This window comes from Lynx rufus, unplaced genomic scaffold (assembly GCF_022079265.1).
Source record: "Lynx rufus isolate CCGP_SWC_20201006 ecotype Redwood Valley unplaced genomic scaffold, mLynRuf1.p SCAF_7, whole genome shotgun sequence".
Taxonomy (NCBI): domain Eukaryota; kingdom Metazoa; phylum Chordata; class Mammalia; order Carnivora; family Felidae; genus Lynx; species Lynx rufus.
Genome location: NW_025814889.1, coordinates 133,133,727 through 133,152,429, shown reverse-complemented (window position 1 = coordinate 133,152,429; position 18,703 = coordinate 133,133,727). Strand labels below are relative to the sequence as shown.

The 18,703-nt window shown below is 43.1% G+C and overlaps 1 protein-coding gene across 1 annotated transcript in view; it reads left to right on the top strand.

Moving 5' to 3' along the window:
• ENTHD1 (ENTH domain containing 1) overlaps positions 1 to 18,703 on the top strand; it is a 105,924-nt gene that overhangs the window by 12,503 nt on the left and 74,718 nt on the right. Inside the window, exon 2 of the mRNA XM_047065816.1 lies at positions 6,424 to 6,666. Within this exon, the coding sequence (XP_046921772.1) occupies positions 6,424 to 6,666 (243 nt within the window). The remainder of the gene's footprint in view (positions 1 to 6,423; positions 6,667 to 18,703) is intronic.

The window sequence follows — 18,703 nt, the reverse complement described above, 5'->3', positions numbered from 1 at the left end:
ACAACCATCAGGAAGGGCTTTTCCGTGCCGTTGCCGCGGTTTCTGCCAATGCACTGTACCTTGTCCACACGTCTGCTGAACACACTGCTGTAAGAGCCATCTGGGTGTCCATCTTCACTGGACTGTGGGGTTTGGAGGACTGAGATGACCTTATTGGTATCTCTGTTTCTTCACTTGGTTTGACGCAGGTGCCGAATGAGTGCTGACTGAATGGCCAGCGGGCTATTGTAGGTCTGAAGAAGGGACTGGTAGCTTTGGAGAGTTTCTCATTATCCTAGACGTTCTTCTGTTTTTCTCCAGTGTCTCTCCATATAGCTTTGTTCTTTTTTTTTTTTTTTTTTTTTTTTTATCCCGCTTGGTCTTTGGAGATCATTTTTGATGTGAGGATTCACGTCTTTTCTGTAAAATTCCTAGCTCTTTTTGCTCTGAATATTGCTTTTTTGTGATGACCTTAATTTTCTTCTTTTGGAACTTCTTCTAGGTAAATACCAGGACCTTGCAATCTGTCCTTTGTGGTTTTCGCGTAGTCCTTGTTGCGGATATGACTCCTGTAATAATCTCTCTTAATTGTATTTATTTTAAAAATCTTGGTTTAGGATTTTAAAATCCTCTGGCAATATAGAATATTGATTTATAGAAGATCTTATAGAATCCTGTAGAACGTTGATTTCATTTGGAGTGAATGCATGTGTTTGTTTTTAAGTTTATTTTAAGTTTATATTGAGAGAGAGAGAGAGAGGGGAAGGGGGAGAGAGAGAAGGCACGAGTACGAGCAGGGGAGGGACAGAGAGGGGGAGAGAGAGAGAATCCCAAGAGGTTCCGAGCACCACCCAACACGGGGCTGAACCGAAATCAAATGTCAGACGCTTAGCCAACTGAGCCACCCAGACACCCTGTGAATTTACGTTTTGATTGCTGCTTTTATCAGCCATCTTTCATTAAAAAAAAAAAAAAATCTATTTTGGAATTTTAGTTTTCTACCTTATTTTGACCAAGAGGCTCTTCCCCCACCATTCATGTTTACCCCTTTACGTTGCTTTTTCCAGTTCTTTCCACCCAGCTCCCTCAGAGCCCCCAGCGCAGCCCTTGTAAAGGAAGCTCGGGGCTCGTGCCCTGTGACGGAACCGGGATGTCTTAGATGCTGGTGGTGGTGACTCGGTTTAGTTCCCAGTCTTGAGGCTGCACACGTGTCTTCTAGCTTCTAGACCCACAGCTACAAATAAGTGACAGCCCAGGAAACAATTAGCCGCTGGTTTTGTCCCTACTATTTCTTTTCTTCCCAGCCTTCTCTCACAAACACCGATACCTCCTGACATCAAAGAGGGAGTAAGGCCGGCTCTGGTCCCCTGAACTCCTGGCTGCCAGACCAAGGGCCCCGCAGCCCTGAGGCCTCAGCCGTGCTGGCCACCCTTCCATTTCTCTTCCGTTTCTGGTTTGTGGGGGTTTCTATCTTGTTTTGGGGCCTGGCAGTGTCTGTTAGCGCTCTGTATTTGTTGCGGAGCAGAGGGGTACTTTGAAGCTTGACTTTACTGTGCCAACTTGACCGAGGGGTTTTTTTTTTTAACTGGAAAATACCTTGATCAGATACACTGTTGGGGGTGCTTCTCCCGACCCCACACCCCCTCGCCCCTGGAGACACTGTGGAGCACAGATGGTGAGGGAGACTCCAGATAAGTCAATAATTTGAAACACCGCGGGCAGGAAATGAGCAGAGCCTGAACTGAGGGACACAGCGAGGGGGGGAAAGATTTAGTGGGTACCATCAGTGGACACGGGTTACTGCATCTGGGGAGGTGAATGTTCATATTTCAGGCTTAGAATGGAGATCAACTTGACTGAGAAAGGAATGGAGGAGGAAGAGTAAATTTTGATTGGTTAGTGGGTCAGGTATGGAGGGAGGGGCGTTAAGATGTTTTATGACCACTGTTCCAAGCCTAGTGCATGTTCTTCTAGAAGCCTGGCGCATCACTTTGCCCGGCATCTTTGAATTTACCACATTTCCAAATCCCTTTACGTGATGTTCCTTTGTGAATTTACAGAGACTCCCCCCCTGCATCTGGAAGATGTTTCCTCAGCACGTTCACTCGCTCATTTCGCAGACACTTCTGAAGTATCTTAACAAACAGGTATAGCTCTGGCCTTCATGGACGTTACACTTTAGTGGAGGAACAAGACATTCAGCAAATAAATAGGCAATTGCAAACCGTGCAAGTGCTGTAAGAGACAAGCGTAGATGCCATGAGAGTTGCGTGGAAACCCGGCTCGACCACGTGTGTGTAGGGTGAGCCTGGAGGGACTTGCTCTCTCTCAGTAGAAGGCTTCCTGAAGAAGGGAAATCAGAGCGGTTCCCTCTGCCTGAATGTCCGCACAGCTGGCTTTCCCTTGCTGTTCAAGGCTCAGGTGATACGTTATGTCCCCAGTACGACTTTCCTTCCCTTCACCACGGCGTGATGTTCAGCACCTCACTGCTCTTTATTTCCTTTAGAGCTTTTATTTTTATCTGGAAGTATCTCGTGTGGGGATCTCGTCTCTTTTGTCCTCACTTGTGCTTCTAGACAATTCCTGAAACTGAAATGTTCAAGAAATGATTAAATACTGCATAAGTGAATAAGTGAATATCCTTGGAAATTGGTCTGTCCCTTAGTCGCTCTAGTGATTTGTATGTCCTTGGCCTCGGCCTCGAGTTTGGGAAGCCTCCGCAAGTTGGCTTTCTGTTCGTTCGTTCTTCTGTCCTGTTGACTCTCCCCTCGTCCCACCGTGCCTTTCTGATGGGGGGTTGCCAGTGGTAGCATCCCACCCTCTGGCCAAGGTAACGGGCATGTGACTTTCAGGCTGGGCCGAGCAGCGTCATTCTCCTGGATTTTTCCAATTTGAATGAAGGAAGAGGGAGGCCTCTCAGGTGGCACAGTGTGAGGCGTGAGTCCAGAGCTATCTGTGGCTATGTCCACATTCAGGTGGAGGAAGCCAGTCTGCAAGAGGAGAAAATGAAGGCATTACACACAGAGAAGAAAGGATGGGAGACGGAAAAAGTGTGCTGGTACTTTTCCAGTCTCTGCCTCTCCTGTGCCTGAGGCCCAGTCACAACCCCTGCTTTTCCCATGGCCGGTTCAATTTGAGTTTCTGTCGCTTATAACCCAAAGATGCCTATTAAAACGGAACGTAGCTTCATTTTTACGTTACCCTTCACCTCTTCTAACAAGCTTTACATCTTGACGTATCCTTCGGTATCAATCTGTTTCATATTTCTCTTTTCAGAGACTCCATGTTTTCTCCCTCCCTTTGTCTGTCTCTGTCCCTCACCCTCCCAACTTCTCCCCCCTTCTTTTTCTTTCTCTCTTTCAGACCCAGAGCAGGTGCTGCCTACGTTTGTTCTATTCCAGTACAATTCTGTTTTAGTACTATGTTCTCCCTTTCCTTTCAGAAACACATTGCTTGGCAGTGAGGAGATGCCATCCTGTTATTACCATTGTTATTAGTTAATTCACCCTTGAAGCCGGTTTATTGGGTTCTTGGATTTTTTCACTTTCAACTTTAACGCTTGAGAACAGCCGGGTTTCTACCCTCCAGCATCCCAAGGATGGGTGTGGGCAGGTAGCCAGGGCCGTGGGCGGCCTTGAGTGAGAAGTGGAGTGCTGTGGCTTGACCTTCCCAGGGCCGTAGACTGCTACCTCAGGGAGGAGCCCTGATATTTCGGGGAGAAGTGCTTCGTCATCGTGGCTGGCTTTCTGCTTCACGGATCTGCTCGGACCTTTGAACTTTCGCAGCTGCTTTTAAGTCCCGCCAATTCACGCAGCCTCCGAGTCAAAGAATCCCCGTCTGTCCCGTAACTTCTGGTTCTGCCCTTTTCTAGTTAGGGGTGTCGCAAAAAACTATTTCAGGCCAAGCAACTTTCTCAGGCAGCTACACTGTAAGTCGGCGCTCAGGGTCTGTCACCCTTCTGGTTCCATTTGCATTGTAGAGAGGCGAATATTGAGACTTTTCGGAATTTGCTCCTTTATCGATTCATTTACTCAGTAGCTATTTGTGGAGTAGCTGTTATGTGCCAATCATTCTTCCAGCCACTGGAGATACCGGGTGAATGAGGTTCTCTGCCCTCATGGAGCTTGTATTCTAGGTAAGGAAACGAACAGTAAACAAGTAAACGTGTGTGCGTGTGTGCGTGTGTGTGTGTGTGTTCGTGTGTGCAAACCTGTGTATACCAATAGCAGGTGGTGATAAAACAGGTAAGGGAATAGAGAGTGATGGGGATGGGACTATTTTAGAGAGGGTGGGAAGAAGGAAGGCTTCTATGAGGAGGTGACATTTCAGTAGAGACTTGAATGAATTGGGGACCTATCCATGCAGAGTCCCTGGCAGAAGCGACAGCTAGCCCAGGGCTTGAAGGAGATAAAGAGCCTGGTGTAATTGAAGAATAAGGCAGTCGGGGTCGCTAGGGTAGAGGGAGAGAGGGGAAGCGGAAGGAGATGAGTTTGTGAAGGTTTTCACCCCTTCCTCCAAACAAAGCTGTGGCAGTTTTCCAGGGGAAAGTAGTGTCTGGCATGTCGCCTGTCCCCAGAGGCTGACAGTCACAGCAGGCTTCTGTCGTGCGACACTGAGTGGTAGCATAAAACACCGTGAGGTTTTTTTTTTTTTTTTGTTTATGGGCTACACATTAATCATAGGAAATTAAGGGTATTGAGAACGATATGGTTCACAGCAGTTACAAAAGAATTTTGGAAGGAAGAAGTGACTAAGAAGTGAGATTGAGAGTAGATAAAATAGGGGTGCCTGGGTGGCTCAGTCGGTTAAGCAGCCGACTTCAGCTCAGGTCATGATCTCGCCGTCCGTGGGTTCGAGCCCCGCGTCGGGCTCTGGGCTGACAGCTCAGAGCCTGGAGCCTGCTTCGGATTCTGTGTCTCCCTCTCTCTCTGACCCTCCCCCATGCATGCTCTGTCTCTCTCTGTCTCAAAAATAAATAAACATTAAAAAAAAATTTTTTTTGAAAGGGTAGATAAAACAATCTTGGAAAAGATGGCAACTTGAGCAAAGGTTTCCGACACTGTCCTTAGCAGTCCTTAATGAAACGACTGGCCCAGAACGTGTTGACCTCTTTCGTCTGCATACACCATGCAGTTGACCATTTCTCATTATTCCTACTACTAGTAAGTTATAATTGGATACATTAACACTTGAATTCATCACACTTGGAGCCCAAAATGAACGTAGTAGTGGCTCTTTAGGGACTTTTCAGTTTACTTCTGGAAGAAGGCTTGGGAAGACAGGAGATAATACGAGTTTGTCTCAAGATGTGGAAAGGTAAGTGATTTTCCTTGATCATTTCTCCTGGGAGGGGCTTGAGAATTGTAGTAATGATACTATGTATTCGAACAGGTATACTTTTGTATCTGTGAGTTACACTGAATAGATCTGCTTCTCCTGGTTTTCACATAGAAACCTGAAGCCCAGACAGACGACCTGAGAGTCACACAGTTGCTTAAGGACAGCATCTTGGTTAGGATTCTGATCTTAGACTATTCGTCTGGCACTCTATTAATGGCATCAAGTTGTTTTGATAGGATGTTATGTCAAAGAAAATCTGATTGCCCTCCCTACTCTTCTCCCGCCCCGATTGTACCCCTTTAACGTAACGGATGTTAACAATGTTGTGGGTACACAGCTGGCTGTCTGCCTGCCCATCCATCATCCATCCAGCCATCCATATATTTCTCTACTTCTCTCTCCTGGATACATACATAATGCTTGATTTTCCCCTGTGCTTTCCAGATCTGAATCATACCGTGCATATTACTTTAAATCTTTAGCTCTATGTCATGGTCACACATCCAGGTCAGCAAATCTAGGTCTAATTCATTCCTCCTCTTTTACACCTATATAATTTGATTATAGAGTATGTATTGCTTTTAAAAAGAAATAGCATATTTAAAGTGCAAAATGTCGGGGAGCGGGGTGCCCGGGTGACTCAGTCAGTTGGGCGTCTGACTTCGGCTCAGGTCATGATCTCACGGCTCATGAGTTCAAGTGCCACGTGGGCTCTGTGCTGACAGCTCAGAGCCTGGAGCCTGCTTCGGATTCTGTGTCTCCCTCTCTCTGTGCCCCTCCCCCGCTCCCACGAGCTCACTCTCTCTCTCTTTCTCTTTCTCTCTCTCTCAAAAATGAATAAGTATTAAAAAAAGAAAGTGCAGAATTTCATGTCAATATGGTGATACGATTTAATCATATACTCGTTCACTTCTTAAAGTATCAGAAAAGGGCACTTACTGACAATTCCCACGGGACTTAGGTTTCCTTGTACGTTTGCTACAGATTTTTTTTCACTTTGCTCACGTTGCTTACAGTTTCCCCCCTAATTTTCTTTAGAATAAAAAGTCCTCGCCGCTCTAAGGCGTATTTTCTTACCGACGCAAAGCCAAACGTGTTTTTCAGGCTATCATATCCGGGAAAAGTCTAAGCAAGTCATGACACTGCTGGTGGATGAGGAGCTGCTACGCAGAGAGAGGGAGGCAGCGTGTCGGACGAGGCAGCGAACCTCCCACTCCGTGACATTTCCTAAAAGATTACCTGGTACGGCTAACACCCCAGCAGTATGTGCCTCTGCCCACACGCCAGAAATCCCTGCCTCGGAGAGGAAACGTAAGCTTCTTAAGGTTGCAAGGCAACGTAATACAAGTACGTATAATGAACGTTGGCCCCGAATGTAGTAGGTATCATTTAAGAGCAATGAAAAAATAGAAAACGTTGGGGTTTAGTTCTGAGGTATTAATACAATATAAGTGCCACCATTACTGTATTAGGCGTCATGCTGTTCGAAACAAAGACGAAGAATAATACTCAGTGGAAAAATGTATGACCATTTTCTGAATGCAATTATCTGGGATGCACATAAAATGGGATTTTGGGGCTTGAAGGGTATTCAAGTAGTGACTTACTTATTTGGCATCATGATTCACTTTAAGATTTTGATCATCACTGAAACGGGAGACTCAGGGTCTGGGTGTCTGTGCATTTTGTGCTGTTTGCTCCTACCGGTCGAGAAACTGACATTTTCTTAAATGTGCCTCGGAATTCTGAAAGTGCTCTAAAACTATTATGAGACAGTACCTTGTGTTATATAACCCTTTCCTTGGCCTAAAATTTTAAATATGAACCAAACTTTTAAAAAAAAGATTTCTTTGGGGGCATTTGGGTGGCTCCGTTGGTTAAGCGTCCGACTTTGGCTCAGGTCATGACCTCATGGTTGGCAAGCTTGAGCCCCACATCGGGCTGTGTACCATCAGCACAGAGCCCGCTTCAGATCCTCTGTCCCCCTCTCTCTGCCCCTCCCTAATTCCCTTGCTCTCTCTCAAAAATAGAAAATAAACAGGGGCACCTGGGTGGCTCAGTCGGTTAAGCGTCCAACTTCGGCTCAGGTTATGATCTCACACTCCTTGAGTTCGAGCCCCGCATCGGGCTCTGTGCTGACAGCTCAGAGCCTGGAGCCTGCCTCGGATTCTGTGCCTCCTTCTATCTCTGCCCCTCCCCCACTTGTGCTCTGTGGGAAAAAAGGGATTTCTTTGTGATGTTATGATAGAAATCAGCAGGAAGATGCAATGATCTTTTCTACTAAATTTACTAAAATGTAACGGAATATCATTGTGTTTGATCTTCTGTGGTACAAACCCCGCCGATAAGTTTTGTATAAGGAATGGACAGTTTGAGGAAGCAAAAGCATTAAAGAAATGTGACTCGAAAGGGATGAAACTTTGTGAGGGATGTAGCAGGAGTAGAATGGAATTAAAAGTATTTTCAGAGGCTTGCCTCCTGGCTTTATCATGTAACTTGATTAAGCAAGATCCTGAAAGAGCTTCAGGTGTTCAGGATGAACAGATGTTTCAATGTCAGTTACGTATGGAAATTAAAAGTGTGAATAATACCAACACAGACTAATCCTGCTAAAAATCACGAAAGTACTTCTCCGACTCGGTCAGGAGTTCTCGAATGTTCACTCAGTTTGTATTTGTGTGGCCTGGAGATGTGGAAAGGCAGGAAAGGATAGTAAATGCCATCCACATGCTTCTAAACATAGTGGAATCTCTTTCTTTAGGTTAGCCGTTCCTTTGAAATAAACTTCTAGGAGAGATGGAGACCCATTCTGCAATTTTCTCGTGGAAGCCTTCAACTCAAACTAATACGACAAAGGAGTAACAGAATAAAACAGCCAATTATAACTCACCCAGAGTCTTCACCCCTTTTGCTATTTCTGTAACCTTTCTTGGTCTTCCTGCCTCCATTGCTTTTCTCGCTTCCTTTCTCTTTCTTTTTTTTTTTTTTTTAAGTTTATTTATTTATTTTGAGAGAGAGAGAGCGAGAGCGCAAGTGTGTGATCAGGGTAGGAGCAGAGAGAGAGGGGGAAAGAGAGAATTCTAAGCAGGCTCCATGCTGTCAGCACGGAGACCAATGTGGGGCTCGATCCCATGAACCGTGAGATCATGACCTGAGCCGAAACCAAGAGTCAGATGTTGAAAGTACTGAGCCACCCAGGAATCCCCCCTTTCTCTCTCATTATAAACTTACATTAATGTTCAAATAATTTGAACATTTGAAATTTGAAATTTGGCTATCAAGTGGAAATTTGGAGCTATAGCAGTGAATAAAACATAGTCCCTTTCATCATGGAGCAAATATTTTGGTGACAGAGACAGATACTAACCACATATAAACAAAATAGATATAAAATATTACATTCGTGACAAGTCCTATAAAGAAAAGGAAGGCAGTATCAGGGGACAGAGAGCGATAAAGATGACTTTCTTTAGGTCAAAGAGTAAGGGAAGGCCTTTTGGAGGAGGTGAATATATAAACAGAGACTCAAATGAAGAAGGAAACAATCCACGTGTATCTGGGGGGTTCCAGGCAAAGGGAACAGCAGGTGCAAACAGTTCTGAGACTGGAATAAGTTTGGCATACTTGACTGAAGCTTAGGAAGTGAGGCTTTCAACTGCTACAGAAGTAGCTGAACGCTGAGCCATTTTTATGATTCATCCAAGGAAATCAAGTATTATTGCATTATCATCACTGCTTTTTTTCCTAACCCCAAATGATATTTTATAGCTTTCTGACCCATCTTATTCACTAAACTGAGTTCAGAATGCCTTTTGACTACTTTTAAATAGTCTGTCTACCTTTAAATGAAGTTTTGCTACAGTTAATTTTTTTTTTTTTTTTTATCACAAGCATGTGTTGAGTATTTACTGTGTTCCAGACACTGTTCTAGGCCTGGGAAGCAAAGTGAATGTATTTCTGCTGTCTTGGGGGTTATATCGAGTGAGGACTTTCAGTCTGTTTTTTAAAAAAATGTTCAAAAAGAGTTTTAGTGATGATGGCATCATTGAAATGCATTTGTAGTGAGAGTACTATTTCAAGTGAGTAGTGAATGGATGTAAAAATGTGGTAAATTTATTAAAAATCTGTTAAATTATCTAAAAATTTCATTTATCCATCACTATGCATGTATACACATATACATACGGGATATGTAGATGTGTGTGTTTGTGTTCAAAAATAGTAATTGGATTAAATAAGCTTAGCAGTACTAGCCATTTCCATGTAGGCATTTGAATCTGAAGCTGTATTTTAAAGGAGGAAAGGAAACTGACAATTTGGTGTGTGTGGGTGGGGGAGGGAGGTAGGAAAATAAATTGGAGGGGCGTTTTTAGTGGGACAGAAGACGTAGCAAATGAAGACTTGGAGATAGGTGGATCTATCAGAATTAGGTATTCCCATAAGTGACAGTAGAAGAGGCCACAAAAATGTTAATGGCTTGAACACAAAAGGATTTTTTTTTCTTTCTTCTAAAAAGAACCAACAACTAGATATTCTAGGACTGATATGGCTCTTCATGATGTCGGGGACCCAGGGCTCTTTCTGTCTCACTGCTCCATCAAACTCAGCATGGAACTTCCACTTCCCGATCCAAGATAGCTGCTGGAGCACCAGCCATCATATCTGCATTCTAGCCAGTAGGAAGGAGGAGAGATGGAAAATATGAATACTCCTTCCCTTTAAGGACACTTCTTGAAGTTGCTCATAACCTTTTTGGCTTACATGTTGTTTAGCATTTAGTCAAATGGACACTGCTAGGTGCAAGAGAGGCTGAAAAATGTCGTCTTTATACGGGACAGCTATGTGCTCCAATGAAAGATAGAGAAGCTGTGGTTAAGGAAGAAGGAAAGAATAAATACAGGGAAGAGTAAATAGTCCCTACTGTAGTGGCAAAGAATACAAACAAGAAACGAATTAATCATGTTAATACATAGTTGTCAGACTAAATGGAATCGAGACCATAAATTTGAATATGTAGAAAAATGTGGACAGATCACTGAGAATACTCAGCACCGTTCGTAAAGGACGTAATGAGCGGTATTTGGAAATTTCGATTTGATGCGACTAGGAACCATTGTAGGCCTTGAAGAACAGAAGGGATGTTTAGCTTAGTCACAGAACTTAGCTTTCTTATTACTGAAAACAGCTGTTTGTGGCAGATAATTCTTATTGCTTTGTGTAGAAATGAAGGCGATACGAATTGAAGGGAAGCTCTGTAAGAGACAGTTGTTTTAATCCAGCATCCTGCTCTCGGGTTATTGAAATGAAGGAAAGGTAATGTTTCAAGATAGAATAGAGAGAGGAAATGGGGTAAGTAGGTGATGTATTGGAGAAGAAAGAGAGAAATTGAAAACGACTAACATTTAAGCTAGAGAGGCAAGTGATGGTATCACACAGGGAAATTTCCATCAGGATGTATTTAAAGATGTCTCCAAATTATTTAGTTCCGTTGAAATGTGAAATTGAATGCATTGCTAGAAATCGGATTCCCAGGCTTTAGGATCTAGAGCTGAAACAGCTGTGCCGAGCTTCTTTGTGGTAAATGAGCAAGGGAGAAAAGGTACTTTGGAGAAGGTGTTAAACACACATTACTACTTCTACTCCTTTTTCTTCTCTTCCTAGATGTTTCCCCCAAGTTTTAATTGTGGTAGATAGCTTGGATAGTCTTTGTTTAGGTGATTTTGTTGTTTGGAGGAAGAGACGAACTGAACGATAATTGTTGCCTGATAGCAGGACCGAAAACTATATATGCACCGTTATAACTCAGCTTCTCTGAACCGTAAGCCTCAGGGTTACGTCCTTTCCTTAGAGGTGATAATTTAAAAAGCTGTCGCCAGAGGTGTTGCTTACAACCAGACCAGCGGAGCATTCCCTGTGTTGGTCATCTGATCCTCCATAAAGAGCTCTTTAGTGGTATTATCCTTTGCGATGGAACTTGTATCAGAGAAGGATTACTCTGGTCTATGTTAAATGTAAGAGCCCTCTACATCACGGAAATATTGCCCGAAAAATCATTTATGTTTCCTGTTGGACCGAAAGCAAAACTTCAAAATACTTGCCATGCTTTTCTAAGCAAAAACACCAGTGTTAGTGTTGCTTCCTACAGTGAACTTTGTACTAACGGAGTTGACCTGGAGTCACGCTTGGTTGCCTTGTCACATACAGTCTAGACGGCAGGGCTTGTGGTCCAAATGGGAGTTCCTACTAAATCATCTGCATTGATGAATGTCAAACGGCGATTTTTTTTTGTAACTAAAACAAATGTACAAAAAAGAAAATAACAGCAACTTATATCTCTGTCACCCTAAACCAACCACCACTAACATCTTAGAATATTTACTTCCAGTCTGGTTACTTTTCTTCTTTTGTTTTTGTTTCAGAAAAATCACTCTATTCTTGTAAAAACAATACAAACTCGAAAGTACTGAAGAATCAATCACTTCCAATCCCCTCCCTCCGAAATAGCCATAACTCGTATCAGATGAACATAAATTCTAGGCATTTTTCTGTGCATATACACATTTAGAAAATGGATAACTAGAGAGAATTTTTTTTAATTTTTTTATTAAAAAAAATTTTTTTTTAACGTTTATTTATTTTTGAGACAGAGAGAGACAGAGCATGAACAGGGGAGGGTCAGAGAGAGAGAGGGAGACACAGAATCTGAAACAGGCTCCAGGCTCTGAGCCATCAGCCCAGAGCCCGACGCGGGGCTTGAACTCACGGACCGTGAGATCGTGACCTGAGCCGAAGTCGGACGCTCAACCAACTGAGCCACCCAGGCGCCCCGAAATTATTTTTGTAAAAGTGGAATTGTACTAGATGCAATTGTTTTTGCTGAAAAATATTTTAGGCCTACTCCTGGCGGTTAGACTTGCCAGGGGCTGCTAGAAACCCGTTTATTGCACAATAACCAAAGACCCTAAATGACAAACCACCGAGACATTTCTGGCCTCACTAGAGGTATGGGAAGTCTCCAAAGACCTTGCCTTCCAAAAATTTAAATTAATTAATTACTTAAATAAACAAAATAAGAGCAGGACATGTGAGCTGGGGTCAGAGTGGCTTGGAGCTGGTGCCTGTAGGACACTGGAGGTGTCTGCAGGGGTAGAGGTGTTTAAGGGCGCTTGTCAATGGTTTTTTAAAAAACGGTCTTGGGCCTCACTTGAGCATTGTGAAGGAAAGCCTCGGTTTGCTGTGCAGAACCTGGACACTCGAGAGGGCACTGAAGTGATTCAAGGTAATTTTCTTTGGAAGAATAAAGCTCATTTCGTGAGTTAGTCCCACAGGATTCCCGCCAATTGAGATCACACAGTGAGCTCACAATCTGTGTCACCAATCCAGGAAAGAAAAGAGTAGCCTATTTAGTCCCCCAAATATTGTAGGTAGTAGAAAGGTCAGATACACGATGTAGAATAGCTATGTATTTGATTTAGTATTTAGATAAGGAAAAAATACCATCATGCTGTTGATTTGGGGAGACTATGCACGTGTAGGGGAAAGGCATATGGAAAATCTCTGTATTTCCCTCTCAATTTTGTTGTAAACCTAAAACTGCCCTGAAAAATGAAGTCTTAAAAAAAAAAAAAAAAAGACATACACGCAAGCATAAGTGTCAAAACTGGATTTATCCTTCTCTAAATTAATCTAATTATTCAAATGTCAGTTGTATCTGCAATAGCCTGGCTCCTTGGGCCAAACCAAACTCTAAAAATTAGAACTATTTTACTTCAAAAAAAAAAAAAAAGATTATCAGGAATGAATGTAGGAATTTGAAACATGGAAACTTACAAAAATGAGAAAAACCACTGAAATCGAAATTTTAATTTAGTGAACTAGAAGCTATGTCCAAAGGAAAACACTGAAACAGTGTTAAGACACAGAGGACACATCTGCAGGGGAATGACAGTTACCACGCCAGTCACCTCTCCTCTTCAGCTACAGCAGAGGCAAGATGACAGTGATACAGCATTTTCAAAGTGCTGAGAGAAAATAACAGCCTATAATTATGTACCCAGCAAAACTGTCATTCAAAGATAAGGGTGAAATAGTCACTTACAGGTAAATAAAAAACCTAGAGCTTACCACCACGGGACCTTTGTGAAAGTATATACTTCAAAAAGAAGGAAAATTATTCCAGGGGCACCTGGGTGGCTCAGTCGGTGAAGCGTCCGACTTCAGCTCAGGTCATGATCTCACGGTTCGCGGGTTCGAGCCCCGCGTCGGGCTCTGGGCTGACGGCTCAGAGCCTGGAGCCTGCTTTGGATGCTGTGTCTCCATCTCTCTCTGCCCCCTCCTCCATTCGCACTCTGTCTCTCTCTCTCTGTCTCTTAAAAATAAATAAAACCTTTAAAAACAAATTTTTAAAAAAAGGAAAATTATTCCAGAATAATGGTTGGAAACGCAAGAGGGAGTGATTAACAAATAATAAGTATGTATATGAAATAAAATGAACACTTTCTGTGTAAAATAGTAATGTCTAACTTTTGAGTTTTAAAAACAGACAACTAAGGGCGCCTGGGTAGCTCAGTCGGTTAAGTGTCTGACTCTTGATTTCAGCTCAGGTCATGATCTCATGCTTGTTAGATCGAGCCCCACCATCGGTCTCAGTGCTGGGTGTGGAGCCTGCCTAAGATTCTCTCTCCCTCTCCCTTTGCTCCTCCCCCCCACTCGAGCACACACTCTCTCTCCAAAAATAAATAAATAAATGAAATGTTTTTTTAAATATGGATTTTATAATTGATTATGTTATAAGGCCAGTCTTAACATTTCAAGGAATCTGTATTACACAAACCACTTTTTCTAGCAAAAATGCAATTAAGTTTGATTTTTAAAAATGTACATCAAAATTTTTCATATATTTAAACGTAGAAGTATTCCTTTTAAAATCAGATAGAAAAAAATGTTCCCATTCTCTTTGCTTCTGTTCAGCTTTGTACTGCCCCTAACCGTCACAATAAAATAAGTAAGACAAATTAAAAGCATAAATATTGAAATGGAATAAAAATATATCTGAGATATAGAAAACTTGAAGGATCTATAGACATATTAGGAATAATGAGAGGGGCACCTGGGTGGCTCAGTCAGTTAAAAGCATCCATTTCTTGATTTGGGGTCAGGTCATGATCTTGCTGTTAGTGGGTCGAGTCCCACACCAGGCTCTGTGGTGACAGCCTGCTTGAGATTCTTTCTCTCCCCCTCTCTCTCTGCCCTTCCCCTACTCACATCCACATGTATGCATGCTCTCTAAATAAATAAATAAATGAATGAATAAATAAAAAAAAAAGAAATAATGAGAGTTTTAGCAAGATGGATGGCTATTATATCAAAATATATAAATCAAGTTATATTTTCTTATGTATCAGCACCAAACAGTAAACATATTTTTTTATTTTTTTATTTATTTATTTATTTATTTATTTTTAATGTTTTATTTATTTTGGGGACAGAGAGAGACACAGCATGAATGGGGGAGGGGCAGAGAGAGAGGGAGACACAGAATCGGAAGCAGGCTCCAGGCTCTGAGCCATCAGCCCAGAGCCTGACGCGGGGCTCGAACTCACGGACCGCGAGATCGTGACCTGGCCGAAGTCGGACGCTCAACCGACTGCGCCACCCAGGCGCCCCAAACATATTTTTTTTAAATACCATTTATAATAGCAAAAAATCATTATTTACTTAAGGATAAATCTTTTACAAAGATGTACAAGATCTATACACTGAGGGGCGCCTGGGTGGCGCAGTCGGTTAAGCGTCCGACTTCAGCCAGGTCACGATCTCGCGGTCCTTGAGTTCGAGCCCCGCGTCAGGCTCTGGGCTGATGGCTCAGAGCCTGGAGCCTGTTTCCGATTCTGTGTCTCCCTCTCTCTCTGCCCCTCCCCCGTACATGCTCTGTCTCTCTCTGTCCCAAAAATAAATAAACGTTGGAAAAAAATTTAAAAAAAAAAAAAGATCTATACACTGAAAATTATAACACTTAACTGAAATATGTGAAAGATGACCTATACAAATGGAAAGATATTCATGTTTGTGTACTGAAAAACTCAAAAATGTGAATATCAATGGTCTCCAAATTGCATAGACTTAGTGGAGGTTTTCCTCAAGCTTGGTGATACTGACATTTTAATCCAGATAATTCTTTGTTGTGGGGGCTGTCCTGTGCCGTGTAGCATGCTTAGCATTATCCCTGGCCTCTACCCACCAGATGCTACTAGCAACATCTCTCCCTGTTGTGAAAACCAAAAATATCTGCAGACATTGTCAGATGTTTCCTGAGGAGGAAAATTGCCCTCCGTTGAGAAACACTGATTCAGTGCAATTGTAATCAAAATCCAAAAAGGATTTTAAAAATTGAATATAATGGGCTGATTCCCAGAGTTATCTGGAGTTATCAAAAAAAAGTTATCAAGAGTATCCAAAACATTCGTGAAGAAGAATAAGATGGGGGGGCTTGCCTTTCTGGATAACGAGACTAAAGCAATCGTAATCACGACAGTGTGGTATGGATGCAGGGATAGGTGCGTGGGCCAGTGGGACAACTGTAGGACCCAGCACACAGACTTGTACAACTAGGTTATCTTCATGTATGACAGAGGTGGTGTTTCACATTGGTGGGGAGAGGGTGAACCACTTCATAAATAATGGTGGGGCAATTATTTACCTATATCGAAAAAGTGAAATTAGGTTTCTACCTCTTACCGTGCACAAAAACAAATTCTAGAGGAATTAAGGACTTAAAGGATGGGGGGGGGGGAGAAAGACTTCAAAATGTTTAGAAGAAAATAAAGGAGGGGGCGCCTGGGTGGCTCAGTCGGTTAAGCGTCCGGCTTTTGACTTTGGCTTGGGTCATGATCTCACAGTTCAGGAGTTCGAGCCCCACATCTGCTGTCAGTGCAGAGCCTGCTTGGGATTCTCTCTCCCTCCCTCCTCTCTCTGCCCCTCCCCTGCTCGTGTGCTCTGTTTCTCTCTCTCAAAATAAGTACATAAACATATTAAAAAAAAAAAAAAGGAAAGGAGAATATCTTTTTTACATTGGATATGGAAGGATTTCTTAAACGTTACCAAAAAAGTACAAGCTATTGAAAAAGCATTTGTCACTTTGACTCTTGCTGTAGGCAGAAGACTGAGAATAAGCCCCAAGGACCTGTGCCTCTATGGAATCTCCTCCCCTTTGAGGGTGGGTATGACCTGTGAATGAGAAGAGGTATCACTTCCATGATTATGTTACATTGTACGTCACAAAGGGAGTATCCACGTGGGCTTAATCCAATCGCACCAACCATTTGAAAGCAGAGTTTTCTCCAGCTGAAGGCAGAAGAGGAAGTCCCGGATTCCAAATGGGGGAGAAGGATTTGATGCACCCTTACTGGCTAGAAAATGGAGTGATGAGGAACGCAAGTGGCTTCTAGAAGCGGAGACCCATTGATCCCCGGTGGCCAGCCCGCAAGGAAAGGGGGACCTCAGTCGTACGACCACAAGGAAACAGAGTTCTGCCAACAACCTGAATGCTCTTGGAAGTGGATTGTTCCTCAGTCTCCAGATAGGAGTCCGGCTTCATTGACGCCTTGATTTTGGCCTTGTGAGACCCAAGGCAGAGAACCCAGTCAAGCCTGCCAGGCCTGCTGATCTACATAATGAATGGCTGTTGTGTCTTAAGCCAGTAAGTTTGTTGTAATTTTTGGCAGCAACAGAAAACTAGCAAGGCTTATTAAATTTAAGAATTATCTTGCCATCAAAAAACACCATATAGAAAGTGAAGACAGTCCCGCACTAGGAGAAACATTTCTAACATATGTAAGTGACAAGGGATTATCCAGAATATATAAGGAACTTCTACAAATCCATGAGAAAAGGGCAGCCTCACTGAAAACTGGGTGGGGGGGGGGGGCAGATATGGAAAGCATTTCCTAAAAAAAAGAGGGAGGAAACACGCACGGCCGAGAGACGTTTTTCCGAATGCTCAACCTTGTATTGTGATACAGTAGCAATAATTCCAAAATAAAATATGTGAAAATGCACAATTACAATAACTTGAAAAACCATCTAATGCCATATTGTGAGGAATGTCCTTCTGTTCCTTGAAGTATATTTTCTTGTGCATTTGGAATCTATTTTTGGCATGCCATCTTCCTCTCTCTCTCTTTATTGCTTCCCCCTCCCTTCTTTCTCCTCTTCTCTTATTTTCCTCCTGGAATGTGTGTCCTCAGTTCCCAGGTCCTTTCTTCACATCTTGCTGCTGCTTAGAAAGCTCCCTCTAGGCAGTCTGGTTTTTGTTTTTAAAATTTTTTTTCAACGTTTATTTTTGAGAGAGACAGAGAGAGACAGAGCATGAGCAGGGGAGGGGCAGAGAGAGAGGGAGACACAGAATCAGAAGCAGGCTCCAGGCTCTGAGCCGCCAGCACGAGCCCCACGCGGGGCTCGAACTCACAAACCACGAGATCATGACCTGAGCCAAAGTCGGACTCAACCGACTGAGCCACGCAGGCGCCCCGAGGCAGTCTGGTTTGAAGGCAGTGTAGAGTAATGGTGAAGCACTGAGGTCCTGGCACCTGACCGACTGGATTTGAACCCTGCCTCAGATTGTGTGGCCTGTGTGCCCTCGGACATGCCGTTTCATTCAGCCTTTGTGCTGCAGTTTCATCTTCTGTAAAATGGGGCCGACAGAGTGTCTGGTGTAGAATTGTCGTAAGGAGTAAACGAGGCGATACAGGTCCAGCACATACACCCTGGCAGTTGTTTGCTCAGATGCACTTAGCGATTTCTCGATGCTTCCCACCATGACCGAGACCAGTTTGTTTTCTCCACCAAGTGGCAGTTGGTGTGCTGTTTCTTATTTTATCCCTTTTTTCTGCAGCAGCGAGGAAGGGGAGCCTTCAACAGGCCACCCGCGATCGTGTTTAGCGTATCTGGGCTCTGCTCTGTCTTCTGAGCCTTTTGCACAGGACCCTGCTCGTTCTGTCTAGTTGGGAAACAGGTCCCGGTGCGGCGGGGGCAAGAGCCACCCTGAGCTTCAGATCATCCGCCCAGTCCAGCGTGAAACGGTAGTTTTCACTTCCGTTAAAGCGTCAGCGTCTTTATTTACTCACTCTGTTACACCTTTTTTTTTTTTTTCTTTACCCATTTCCACCTCTTCTCAGTCATAAGGAGGGGAAAAAAGGATTGTCTACTCACTTCCCCTTTTTCCGGACATGAGGATAGTGATGAGAAATCTCCGAATCTTTGCAACTCATCCCTATCACCTTGGTCAGCAGTTATTTTCCTTTTAAAAACTACTTTCGGTTATATCTGTTTCCATGTTAGATTGCTGTTGTAAAATTTTTTAATTAGTTTTGACTTAAAAAAATTT